This window comes from Opisthocomus hoazin, chromosome 10 (assembly GCF_030867145.1).
Source record: "Opisthocomus hoazin isolate bOpiHoa1 chromosome 10, bOpiHoa1.hap1, whole genome shotgun sequence".
Taxonomy (NCBI): Eukaryota; Metazoa; Chordata; class Aves; order Opisthocomiformes; family Opisthocomidae; genus Opisthocomus; species Opisthocomus hoazin.
The window spans coordinates 20798389-20812406 of record NC_134423.1 but is presented as its reverse complement, the minus strand read 5'-3'; the positions used below and the strand labels follow the sequence as shown (position 1 = coordinate 20812406).

The 14018-nt window shown below is 41.4% G+C and overlaps 1 protein-coding gene across 5 annotated transcripts in view; it reads left to right on the top strand.

The window, feature by feature from the left end:
* Positions 1–14018, top strand: part of SHC4 (SHC adaptor protein 4) — a 34477-nt gene extending 20459 nt beyond the window's left edge. For 3 of the 5 annotated variants that reach the window (XM_075432063.1, XM_075432060.1, XM_009940250.2), the window contains 8 exons: positions 393–446; positions 3676–3727; positions 5039–5165; positions 7060–7237; positions 8598–8658; positions 10020–10199; positions 11669–11922; positions 12664–14018. In XM_075432063.1, the coding sequence (XP_075288178.1) occupies positions 393–446; positions 3676–3727; positions 5039–5165; positions 7060–7237; positions 8598–8658; positions 10020–10199; positions 11669–11922; positions 12664–12819 (1062 nt within the window). In that variant the 3' untranslated portion in view covers positions 12820–14018. Of the gene's footprint in view, positions 1–392; positions 447–3675; positions 3728–5038; positions 5166–7059; positions 7238–8597; positions 8659–10019; positions 10200–11341; positions 11458–11668; positions 11923–12663 lie in introns of those variants that run through there. The other 2 variants (XR_012765186.1, XM_075432062.1) reach the window with 2 other exon arrangements.

The window sequence follows — 14018 nt, the reverse complement described above, 5'->3', positions numbered from 1 at the left end:
ACCATTATGTATACCAGGCATTTAAATAAAATTGTTGGTAATTTTAAAATGAATTAGTATCTCAAGACTTTGTAAATGCATCCAGTGTCTCCAGTTACTCTCTTTTTGAAGTCTCATTTAGGTTCATACTGACCAGGTTAGAAGTTGGTGGTTGAATTCATTCTGAAAACCCTTTAAGGAAGATTACTCAGGGAACTAGACATTGCTAAATGTGAATGGGTAGTCTCAAAAATATTCCTATTTTCATCTCCTTCCTTCACAAGTGATACATGTATGTATTAATGGATTGGGTTGTCATGAACTTAATTGCTTGCTCTATGAAGATATATGCTGTGCTGCTTTCTAAATATGTGGCACATGAGCATGTTTAACTGGTTTGTCGTGCTTTCCAGATTATTGCCAACCATCACATGCAGTCCATCTCATTTGCTTCTGGAGGTGACCCAGTAAGTATTGATTTATAAGATATACTTCGGCAGGTATAATGAAATTATTATGAGAATAAAAGCACCTGCAAATACTTTGCTTCATCCCTTCCTATCCACAAGCACTAACAGAGTACACCACAGTTCTGGATCACGACCAGTAATACGAGAAAACTGAGGGACCGAGACTGGAAAGGAGATGTGGAACAGAGACTCAGTGGATCTTTGAGAGATACATCTAGTTAACTTTGCTGTTGCCCATCAGTGAGCCTCAGTGCATTCAAAAGCCTTCAGACTTAGGGATCTAAACATAAGAACACATGAACATAGGAATTGGATCTGTTCTGTGGTTCCTGTAATCCAATACTTGTCATAAAAGCAGTTAGCAGTGGCACCTCTAAATTTTTAGACTAATTTTGAGTCAAACAAACAGCTCCTATGAGAGAGATGTGGCATAACCTTCTTCTTCCTCCAGATATGGTTTTTTTTTTCTTGTAGTATTATAGTCGTGAAGTCGTTGTTTTCAAGCAAAGAGTTTGGAAGAGGATAGAAAATCTCTTATTGCAATGATTGTAAGCAGGGAATTTGTCATCTGTAAACATGCCTTATTCCCTCTTCAAATCTAAGCAATCTCAGCCCTGCCAGTGTTCTGAATTTCACTCTCTGTGTGATATGAAAATAGTATTTTTTAAAGCAGTTTTGAATTTTCTGCCCTTCAATTTTGTTAAATGTCTCCCTGTTCTTGTGTTATGAAACTGGGAAAAGAGAAGGCTCTGGGTCACGCTCTTGATAACACGGGGGTGGAAGCCAGATCCAGCTTTGACTGGAAGATGACAGATCTGCCTCTTTGGATTTAGGAGCAGGCAAGGGGAAACAGCTGGAAACCGGCCCTGTGTGGCTGACGGGTCTTCTCTGGAGGGCCACGGGGGTGCTGTAAGGAGCCCAGCTGCTCTGCTTTGCTCTGCTCTGAGAGATGCTGCCCAAGCTGCCTGAGGACTGGAGCTGGGCTGGGAAGTGGGGAGGGAGCACGTGTGCAGGCTCTGTGCCGTCGGCCCTGCACCCAGGAGGGAGGTACAGCACAGGCCTGGTGCCGAAGGACTGGATCCCTGAAGATCCCATTCAAAGCTTAAGGCATTCTGAGAGTCTAAGTTGTTCAAATTTCACCTTTTGCTGCCTGTGCCATCCTAATACACCGCATTGTACAATACAGTCCTTGGGCTTTGCAGACCCTTCCTGATGTGGATTTCCAGGTAGCTCCAAGTGCTGGCATGCTGTTGTGCTGAGCATCACAATGCTTCGTTTCCAAATTCCAGTTTTCTTGATAAACGGTTTCAATATGTCCTTAAGCTGACTTGTTTTGGAGGTATGTACAATGTCCTAGCTGCTGGCTGTCTACTTGTCTTTGTGTAACATTTCCAGTTTGGAAAATTCAGGGGTGTGTTTTTCAGACCTCTGCTCAGTGGATTGGATGGGTAATTCTCCAGGGCTTGTTTACCTTTTTTAGTTTTTCTTTTATTACTGTCCTGCGTTGGTCTTGTACAGGGAACCCATCAGATCTCACAGGTTACACAGGGCTGCGTTGGTCAGTGCTTAATGGTAGGACCACCATGAGATGTGCTCACACACTGATGTGCTGCAGGAAAGGGGCCTGGTGGTGCAGCTGGTGACACTCTTCTTACTGGGAGAATATGTAAAATGGAGGTCTCGCTTAGCGGTGGTAACTATAAATCTAGAGGCACTTCACATAAGGGGCAATTTTGGTGGCTTGTTCAGGCAATTTTTCCAAAATTCTTGTTACGTGTAAAATGGGAGATACTTTCCATGGGACAGGCCTCTCCACCTGCCCCCATAATCAGGGTCTAGGCGCAATTCAGTGTTGCTCTGCACTGTTAAGGAGTTGAAATATTCTGCCCAAGAATAAATCCTATTCTGGCTTTATTTTTAAGCAAAGTCACCCATGCATGTATATAAACATTATAAAGATATAAAAATGGCAGGTACTGCTCCAGTTACTTCAGTTACTCGTTGCTCTCTAGATCTAATTTATTTTAAAAGTGTATCCTAAAATATTTATGAACTTTAAGAAAAACCTGAAAGGAAAAGGAAGGAAATTGAGTTCACTGAATGCATAAGAAATATTGAGGTTGTTTTGTTTTAATGGTACTAACTTTGGAGATTTAAAAAAAAATATCTAGGACAAGTTCTGCTGGCCCTAAGACCTGCCTCTCGTGTCATTCACTGTAAAGTATTACATGATTGTTTTTGTGCATATTGCAAATGGGTGCCTGTTTCCTGCATCTTCCCTCAAGAGAGCCATGCCTTTAAGCTGCAAATTGCATTTTCCCCATCCCGCCTTAAAGATCCAAAATAACAAAATGCATCTTTAATAATTAAAAGAATGTTATTCATTACCTCACCATTTTTTCTATAACACTGAATTATCAAGTGACTCTTTGCTTTTGCAGTATGACTAGAAATGTTAATTTTTCTATTCCAGTTCCCTTTTCAGTTCGACTAGAAAAAGTGAGGATTATTTCAGTGTTGGCTGGAAACAGAATCTGAAACAGACAATTGATTATACTGCGGTTGTCTGATCTCAGCGGCAGCCTTGAGACCCAGAGTAATTTAACATGATCGTAGCCAGACTAAAATCAAGCAGCAGCAATTGAGGTCAGATATCTATTGTATTATGCAATATTTTAAAGATCAACTTTTTTCTAAGTGCCTTCAAAACTCAATCTTCATGCTACAAATCAGGAATATTCAAACGTCCTTTGCAGTATATTGGTACTATTTTGTCTTCTGCTGATGTTGATAAGGACTGTCACAGCTAAAAGCTGTGACTGGCAGTCACGCAGCCCTAATGCGTTACACAGGAGAGGCTCCGAGCTCCGTGGGAGCAGCGGGAGAGAGCAGCGTTGCCTGCTGATGAGGCACCAGTTGTGTTTCTACTCCTGTTGCAGCATTTGGAATTGAAAACACAGTTTATTGAAGACTGAAAGAATGCCAAATGGTCTAGTGCTTTTATTACAATAAAAAGATTCCAGGACAGTTACTGTGTCGATAGCCACCAGTGTGTCACTGATCTTTCCCTTAGCCCACTTTGCCAGTACCTCCAGTTGTTTTCCTTGCAAGAAGCATGCTTTTAAAAGCTAAAAATATATCTCTCTATACTCAGTTGCTTTGCTGTGGTGGTAGGGTTGTTCATAATGATAATTTTTAAAGACCTTTTTTGTCTTCTTTCCTATAGGATACAACAGACTATGTTGCATATGTAGCAAAAGATCCTGTTAATCAGAGAGGTATGGAAACAATTTTCAGATTGTTATACATGTTTATATGATTGCTTTATCTGTACCAAGGAATTGTCTGAGTTTTAAAATAAGAAAGCTACCAAACAGCTCAATATTCTGTAGAATTTCTGACTTCCCTGTATGGATATGGGTGATGGTATGCAAGCTGTGGCTTTAAATGTCATATTCTTTGTGCAATGAAGTAAGAATCAGCAGGGCACACTAAAGCTGTACGTGCTGCTGGCTCCATGCAGGTCTTGCATGGGGAGGAAGGGCAGAGTCTGGCAAGGTGGGTGGCTGCCCGTCTCTGGGACAACTTCCAGATGAGGGGAGGGCAGTGAATGAGCTTCCTCATCTAACCCAGACTCCTGACTGTGTTGCTGGAAGGCAGAGTGGGGTGTACACCCAGGTGTATAAGGCCTTCTTCCTTCTGGAGGCTAACCCAAGGGATGAAATCCGTTTCCATCACTCTCACTATTTGCCTGCACTACAAGAAAGACTGGCCCTTGGCTGCTTCTTTCATGCCAGACAGTTCTTGGAGCAACACTGCTGATGGCTATGAAGTTGGTAGTGGCAGCTTGCAGGAGAGCTCTCTAAGGTGCCATGGATGGCTCAGAAGATTGGAATGTTTTCTGAAGAAGCTGGACCAGAGCCTTACAGTCTGCCCTGCCACCTCTTTGTAGCTCCATCACCACTATTTTGACTAACTTAGGGCACTCTGCGGGTTCAGCAGTAGGTCCCGCTATCGATGCTGAGGTGTGTGGAACTCCTGTACCCTGGCAGCCTGCGGGCAGGGCTGGCAGCTGGCCCAGCACCATCCCGGAGTGCTGTCTCGTGGTGGCTCTGAAGAGGGGAGAGCCAGCCCTGGGCACCAGGAGCTTGCTGCTGGAGTGAGTTTCCTGAGGCTGTGCGTGAGAACAAGGACTGGTGGCAGGAGCGTGGGCCTGCCCCAGGCTGCTGGAGCCACCCACACTTGCGTTTTCATGCTGTTTCACATGGAAACTGCATGCTGGCAGGGCTAGTTCTCTCCTCTGCTTCTGCTTACTCCCAGGCAGGGAGAGACAAGGAGATACAGGAGCAGCCCACACAGGAAGCATCAATAGAGAGAGTCTTTTATTGAGGTATAAGTTGATACTATGATTAAAAAATACCTAGAGCTATTTCCTTAACACATCAAAAATCTCAGTCTGTATAATGTACTAAAGCTATCTAGATAAGTAATTTCATGCCCAGCTTTTCTGCTGTAAGCAATATAGCTTGTGTCTCTATTTTCTGGTCTAAAGTGCATTTACTTAATTAAAGTAAGGTGTCTTTTTGCAGCATGCCACATACTGGAATGTCCCAATGGGATGGCGCAGGAGGTGATAAACACCATAGGGCAGGCTTTTGAGCTCCGGTTCAAACAGTATCTGAAGAATCCATCTAGCCTGGTTACATCTAATGAAAGGTCAGCACCTTCTCAGTCACTCAGCTGGTGATTTTCTTCACTTTAGTCCTTTTAGGAAAACTATATACTCCAAACAGTGATCCATAAATAGATGCTTTGGATATGCTTTCTGGACGTATGCTAATTGTAGTATATGCTGTACGTACAGAGTATAATAGACTAAAATTAGCTTATTCCAGTAAACTCCATTGATTTCAGTGACATTTGTATAGGTGTGTAACAGCATAGAATTCAGCTATACTGTTCCTTAGCTAAAACAGGCTTATCTTAAATGATTCAAGTAAGTTGAACAAATGTTCAAATTACTCTGCCCGGTTAAGTTCTGCTCTATGAATACAGCACACACACGCTGAGCTCAGTCCTGACCCATTCCAAGTCTAAGCTCGCTGCAGCTGTGGAAAGCATGTGGTGGGGAAAAAAGCAATTGTAATTCACCTTTCTGCCATTCTGCTCACATCCTGCACATTACTGAAAATATAGGGCCTAGATTAATTTTTGGACCACAGTTCTCCATTTCAACTACCCTTTTTCCATTGCCCTGGACACACAATTCGTGCTCTGATTTATGGCTCTCCTCACAGGTTAGCCATGCCTTTTGTTCTCAGTCTTTTCTTTACCATAACACCAAATTTGATCACTTGCTACGTTCCGCGAGCAGGTAAAGCTGTAACGCCGCTTAACTGCGCCCAGAGCACTGGGAGCCTCTGTGCAGGCAGTTTCACTGGTACAGTGCCTGACACAATGCAACAGGACTGGTTTTATTACATAACAGCAGCCCCAGCCCCAGTTTATATTTATTTCATTGTGTATATAGTGGTTCTTCCCATTCCACTCCTAATACTGGTCTGTTTTCTGTGGGGTCAATAGCCAGGGGAAGAGCCTTTCCTGTGAAACTCAGCTAGGTTATGCCAGAAGTAAATCAGAGCAAGGAGAGGTGGAAGAGGCTAATTAGATTCCCTCCTGGTGCCTAACCCGCAGCCAGCCTCGGAGAACAGTCCTCGGGCAGAGAAGTCGGATATTGCTGTGTGAATGAGTCACTTCCAAACTGCTATGAATCACGTAATCAAATACTTGCACTGCATATCACATAATCAGCTACTTGAACTTTATCTCTTTCCTGCTCGAGGCCTTTTATCCAATTATATTCTTGTTAAACAGAGAAGTAAGATTTGAGATGAGCTTTTTATTTCGGGACCGGAGACAGTACAGGAAGCACCTAGTTGTTTTCCAGTGTATCAGCTGTAATTTAAAGTACCATCATTCTGGTTTAGCTCAAGAAAAACACTGGGTACTTTCCTTTGTGTCATTCAGTGCTTTCTTCAAGCTGAACCAGAATGGTTATATTGATTATGGTTGTTAAAATCAGGGCACATTCCACTCAGGAAAACTTTTTTATTTTTTGTAGAAATATTTGATTTTCTAAAACAGTTGCAGGCTTCTTCTCTAATTAAATGCCATGAGGTTTTAATTTTCTCTTGCAAGCTCCCCCCTAGCAATCCCTAGATTTATACAGTTGAGACAAGAAGCCAGAGGAATTACTTTTATGGTCTACATTTTGGATATCTTAATGAACGATGCGTTGGCACTCTCCTCTCAAAGTTTCAGTAGGTGGCTCTTTTATTTTCAAGGCAGAGAAAAGTGATCTGGGCTGCCTGGTAGTAAGAAAATGACTGCACCTCCCTGCATCCTGAACTGTGATGACTCCGTTTTTAATTCAGGAAGAAGTAACTGGAAAAATAAACAGCTCTGAAAGTTCAGGCCCAAAGCCCTTTACAGCCTCCATATGGCTAATCTGTGTATTGTGCGATGCGCAAACACTGGGGACGTTTGCCTACACTAGAAAGCAGTTGATTACATCAGTCACTTTTTTTTTTTCCCCATTTTTTTTTTTCAGTGAGGCAGCAAATGCTAATGGATCAGCTGGGAATTCACAGGACAGGGAGGATCATGAATATTACAACGAAATTCCAGGGAAGGAGCCTCCCACCGGTGGAGTGTTAGACATGCGACGGAAAGTGCAACCTGACCAAAGGGCTAACTGTCTTACACAGTGCAAAAAGCAGTATTGCTTGGTAAGTACATCATCTCCTGGGATAACTATTCGCTGCCTATTGTGGGAACGAATAATAAAGTGTTACTGTTGTGTGAAGCATGGCCTTAATATCAGAACCAGGTCCTGATTATCCTGGGAAAGGGTTTTTTAGGCTAGATTTAATGATGCTTAGTACATAATTGAATCCCAAAGCACTTTCTGAATATTAACTGGTTTGTCCTTGGAGTACTTTTAGGAGACCAAGTAATATTCCCTTGTTCACTCGTTAGCTGTGAGAAGAAAATAGATACAGATTTAAATGGCTTGTCTGAGAGAACATCTGCAAAATCTGAGACCTCCTGGCTCCTGATTCTGCGATCTAATAAATATTTCATCCCATCCATTATGCTCTGCAACCTTGCATACAACATTAACTGATTGCAATGTATATACAACATTAATTACCCTTGGAGTATTTCAAGAGGCTCTGTTAAATGAGTCACAGCAGCAAAAGATGCATATATCTGTGGCCCTTGTCTGGGATAGTGGGGAGTAAAGCCCAGCCAGTCAGGGAGCAAAACCAGCCGAGTTCAGACTGGCAAAGCCTGCTGTGCAAGTTCTTGGAAACGCTGGTGTTTCCCTGCTCAGGGAAGCCGGCTCCACTGCTTGGCTCGGAGGGAGCGCACTCAGACGTGCCCACTGGAATCCAGCTGGTGCTGTCTAAAAAGTTGCTGCTCCCGAGTGTTACTGGTGCCTGGTGGCAACTGCTCCCAGGGTCCTGTGCATTCCTGTGCTCCTGTTCCAGCCATCTTTCGCTTTGTTAACCTCAACCATACTCCACATCGCGGCTGGGAGCCTGGTGGTCTCCGCCTTCCCCACCGTTCTCTAAAAAGGCATTTGACTATACCCTGCATTTGCATTCGAAGCTCACCAGAGCTGTTGCAAGGGTTACCCTGCAGCACGTAAATGCAAATACCTTTTTTCCATGGGGTGTTACTTTTTTTTTTTCTTTCAGTTCTGATGACCTTCTACTGCTGCTCAGACAACTTGGTGACTATTTCACTTTCAAACCATGATGTCTGTAGTTATTTCTCCTTATTTATTGCAAGAAACATTATAAGAAAACCTGAACTTTATTACCTAGGAGTTATACTGTATATACTAAACCTTAGACACAGAACTGGGCAGTTATGGTCTCTGTGAGGTTGGAGTATGTCCAGACATGATGCCCTGTAGAAAGAAGAGTATCAGCATGAAATATTGAAGAGAAAGGAATATTTTTAGTCAAGAAGATATGTTTAGTTACCTGTGTCCCAATTAACTGATGCATAGATGTTTTAAAGTTACCTGAGGTTTCTCAGGAACTCCTTTACATGACTGTTTCTACATTTTTTCTACAGACAGGCAGCCCGACATTCATCAATATATATGAAAATTGCCCAGAAGAAAACAAAGCTGCAGGTATGTACTCTGTTTTCCTTCTCATGCATATACAGAATTAACCAAGGCAGACTGCCTGGAAATGCTGCCCCTTGGCTTTTGATATTAATGGTGAAAAGTCTTCTACTTACTGGGTCATTTCTAGTTCCCTAGATGAAGGGCAGACAAAAAAGCCTTACAGCTTTTCTAAAGGCTACTAATCTATCTTCATGTTTGCTGGCGGACTTACTCAGTTTACTTGTGATGATACTGTACAGTAGTTCTTTTTCATTCTCTTTCATACTCTTTGTTGTTTTATTCCCTTTCATACCCTTTGAAAAAGGAAGATACTTTGTTGCTTATCAGTCTCTGAAAATACCCCTTCCCCCTTCAAGTGCTCGATGAGTCCCAAACTATGGGCATCGAGTGGTTGTTCCAACGGAGCCTGTGCCCTTGGTTCCAGAATCCCTGGATTCTCTGTGTTACTGTGCCCTTCCCCTGCCTTGGCGGCTTTGTGCCCGAGATCAGTTTGCCTTCAGCAAAATCTGCTCTCTGGGACCCCAGGGGATAGCCAGCCTCCATCCCTTTCTGGACTTCCCTTGCCACAGCTGCTGCCCTAAGCACATTTCCACAGCTCATCTCTTTCACTGCCCAATGAGATCCTTTTTGAATTCCCACCTGCACTGCTCTGAAGCGATCCGTTACACTGTCTGCAGGGAACAGTGCAGTTTCTTGTGTTATTTCTGATTTAAGGAAAGGAGAGGCAAATGGCTTCTGCAAAGAGGGGGTGAACAAACAAAAGAATGAATGAATAGATTTATGAATAAAGCGTTCGCTAAAGAGCAAAAATATGCATGCTATTTGGCTAGCTGAAGTGCTATTATTTTCATACCCTGCAGGGGATATTCTGTTAGCCTTTTCCTAGGCTTGGCTCCTAACCTGACAGATGTGGCTTTGGCTCTCCAGGCAGAGCCACGAAGTGCCAACCTCCTCCATCTTCCCTGCTCCACCAGAATAGCAAGGGAGAGAATTGTTCCGCTTCTCATAAGCTTTTTTTGTGGTTCAGAGGGGAAGGAAAGGGTTTTACAACAAACAACGTGTATGGCTTGTGTCTCTGTAGAGTCATATGTATTAATTTCTTTTCAGTCAGTGGGGGGTTTACTGCTGACATTGATTGAAACAGAATTGAAACAGCGTGGAACATTTTAAAAAACTAGATAGTGTACCTTGTGCCTTCTAGCCATAAAGAGTTAATCTGCCAATTCTTCTTTTCCTTCTGAATTACTTTAGTGGGATATATAAGAACAAAAATGTTCCCATTTCAGCTTTTACAGTTAGTTTAACTTGAATTTAAAAAAAGAAAGAAAGGAAGGAAATCTGTGCATACCATATACTAATTGCAGGTAATTGTGGTGAAAGATCACAGAAGACAAAAAAAGAGGCAACACTATTGAAGCCTGCCTACAGACCAGATCTTTTTGATGATCCATGTTACATCAACACACAGACTCTGCAGTCCACAGTCTGTACAGCCCGCGGTACAGCAACAACACAGACCCATGGGAGCCCACTGCATCAGGCCAGTAGGTTCCCATTGCAATACCATATCTTTCTAAGCTTTGAAAAGAGGGGGTCTTGTCATCTGTGTGCATGGAGAAAGATTCTGGTTTCCCCATAAGAAATACAGAAAAGACAGGGGGACAAAATCCTTCCTGGTTGTTTTTTTTGCTTGTTAAATTCAAGACAAAGCGCATTAAAGAGTAAAAGTAGTGATGGTAAGCAAGCAGAGTAACCTTTCCTCTTCTGTAGTTGATGGATGACAATAAATAGTGTTCCACAGGTAATAATAAGCAAGTCTTTAAGACGATATGAAAGCTTGGGACTGGACCATACCTCAAGGAAGAGGGTTCTCCTGTATGCTCAAGATCTTAACCACTCTAAGGTGCAAGTGGCCTCAGAAGCCTTTGCTTCACAGGCAAGGTCACAGTGGGATCGTTATGACCATCTTTTCCCAACTTTTGCATAAGTGACCACTGAATCTCATCCAATAATTCCTAAATCAAACAGTTTGATCAGTAGTATCCATTAAATGTATGTCAAACTGAGTCTTGATTTACAGACTCAAAGTAGTGGATATCCATTACATGACTATATAGTTGCTACTGATTGTCCTCATTATTGAAAAGACTTTATTTATTAGCTTTGCCTCTTAAGGTTTCCCACTGAGTGTTTTCTCTGTCAGAGTTGGCTCCACACAAGAAAGTGGGCAAAGGACTGGGCAGAACTACAGTAAAGGAAATCTGTGACCACTGAGACATTTCCAACCCAGGGCTGTGTTATGCTCTAAAAGGAACTGACTGTGTCCTGAGAAGCCTTAGGTTGCACAATTCTGTTGAAGAAGTGGTATCCTCTTATTTTCCTTAGAAAAATCCTGCCTGTGAATCATTTGCAGTCTGACTGGCTATATCCCAAACCACCCAGTTTTGTTAGTACATTCAGTAATTGTTCGGTTTTTTTCTCAGCAGATGCATCATGCTGTAATCCTTCCCTTCTGGCTACGTTGGCCATGTTGTCTTACATTCCTGCACATAGCTGGAGCCACTCAGCATGAGTCTCCCAATGATCCATGACAATCTCTTCAGAGCTTGTTAAGAAAGAAAGAAAAACTAGATCTTAAAAAAAAAAAAAAAGTGGCTAAAACCCAGCAAAAATCTTGTTTTTACAGGGAAGATTTGACTTTTTAACACAACCAAAGAAATACAAACCCAAAACAGCAGAGCATCAAAACCATTCCTGTTTCCAATCCCTGTTGCCTAGCGACCCAAGGCTTTCCTGTCTAAGGTATGGGAGGAGATGGTGTGAGAATTTACCTAATGCACTGGAGGGTTGTGAGCATTCATGTGTGCATATTATTATAGTCTATCAGGTTGGTTTGATCACAGCTTAAACACTGAACCATTTAAGTTTTTTAAACGCTATGAAAAATACTGTCTTGCATCCTTTTAGGATGAAGTCCTAGGTGAAGTGTCCAATACATTCCCTTTCATTTCAGAGTTACAGGAAGCTGTTCAGCAGAGTGCCACGAGCAACACAGCTGGTCTCTGTGTTCTGCCACAAATAAAGCAACAGCTAAAGAATGAAGATTGTTACCATGGCAAATTAAACAGGAAAGCAGCAGAGACCCTCTTAGTCAACGATGGGGATTTTCTGGTGCGAGAGAGCACAACGTCACCTGGTCAGTATGTCCTCAGCGGACTTCAGGGAGGGCAAGCAAAGCATCTGCTCTTGGTGGATCCTGAGGGCAAGGTAGGAACATTTCATTTACTGAAATTTCAGGGCTGCTCAGATATTTCAGTCAAAATGCATGGGTGCATTCCAGGAAGTGGAACGGATCTGTTTCCATCCAGGTTAATGTAAATGTAGCCAGTGACTTCAGTAGGTTTGAAAGTTCAATTCAAGAACTTATAAGCACCAAAGTACCATGGAAGTAGAAGTGAGGTACTTAAATGTTATTGTTAGTTCAGGTGCTGATAATTAGTGTATACACTTAATACATCCTTCGAGTCATTATTATATGGCTAGAAAAAAACCCTAACATTAAATAATGAATTTGATTAGTAACACACTTCTAGATACAGAAAAGGTAGAGCTGGTTTGTTGTCACTGAAATTCTACTTGCATCTGCTCAGGGCTAGAAGAGCACTCGAGTGACGTCTCAGAGAAGAGAGTAAATCAGAAAAGTAATCCTCAGTGGGATTTAGGGAAAAACATCTCTCTTCTGCAGAGAAAAAAAAAATGCTTATTTCATTCCTCTTAGCAGAATCAGTCCAGTTCTATATACAGTCTCTACAGCTTGGTCCTCTGCTTTTGATGTCAGCTAACGGTAGGTCGAAGGATAGGTCTGCATTGCTGTCTACAGCCTCATGGTCCTGCTCCAGTGAGTTCAGTGGCTTAAATGCTGTTTGACTTAAATGCGCTAGGCTCATGTCCAGCCACTTATAAGCACAATATCTAACCATAAATATTTTCTTTTGCCTCTTCTATTAGGTGAGAACCAAAGACCATATATTTGATAGTGTGGGTCATCTTATTCAGTATCACATGGAAAATAATTTGCCAATCATCTCTTCTGGAAGTGAAGTGAGCTTGAAGCAGCCTGTCAGGAAAGAGAGTAATCTGGGACACATGCAATATCACAAATAATCCCTTGGATCTCACAAATCCCAAGACAATTCATATCTGAAAACTGTACTGAGAACTTTTTGTTACAAAGACAATTCAAAAAAGTATAGACTGCACTTTCTGCTGCTGTTTGAGAAAATACCCTTTTGTGTGTGTATGTATGAATATATGCATATGTGTATATCTATGTAGATCCATAGAGATCAACAAGCATAGCTATATAGATATATATAATCTTAATCTTAATGAAATTAGACCTTCAGAGTGTGCGATTCATTTGTGAGAAGGTATTTTAGACATGCACAAATGTCACTTTCAAGGTCACACTGAATCAGTAACTATTTAAAAGCACAATTAAGCCTCTACATGCAAAAGCTCACTTGAACGAACTGCTGGAACATTAGTATGTGCCTTTTAGCATAGAATTATTGCAAACCAATATTATTTATACTGAATTAGTTTTGGGTGGTTAAACAAACATGTCTAAGATTTTAACTATTTGCCAAAACAAATACAATTTGACTATTACTAAAATGTCATCTGCTTTCGATAGACACTAACAAAATTCATTTTGCTTGTAACAGCACTTTACTAGCAAGTAATGTTTGAAATGAATAGCATTCACAATACAGAAAGGTTGTCTGGTTTCTTAATTTTTTATCACCGTCTGACTACTCAAAGTTTTGAGATTATGCAACATTTACAAAGTTGAAATTAATATATGTAATATAATTTTGGAACAGAACTTGTTAAAGGACAAGCATGCTAGATCCTAATATTTTTGTCTTGCATATGATTTTACTGTTACTACCAATTAATACTGGAGACATCTCTTTTTAAAGGTAGGCTAAATATATTTTCATTGATTACATAGATGTTTACAAACTAGAGAAGCTGAACAAAACAAATGATACATTTTGAGAGGAAACTATTTAAAAGACTGTTTGAACTTTGCATGTGCCCTTATTCAGTGTTCTTTCCAAAACAAGATACCGTTTTCCCTTTCTTCACGTAGAGTCCATTTGTTCCTAAACATGGAAAAAAGTCTTTTAAAGGAAACCTCTGAATTGTTTTGCCACAATAAATACGCTAAATATGAACAATCCTATATTCAGAGTGAACAGTGATTTCTTGGGCTTCCTGTTGAAGAAACAGTGATTTAATAAGTAACTGAAGAAAGGCAGGGAGGATTTAGGGAATGAACTGGTAGTCTGGGCGAT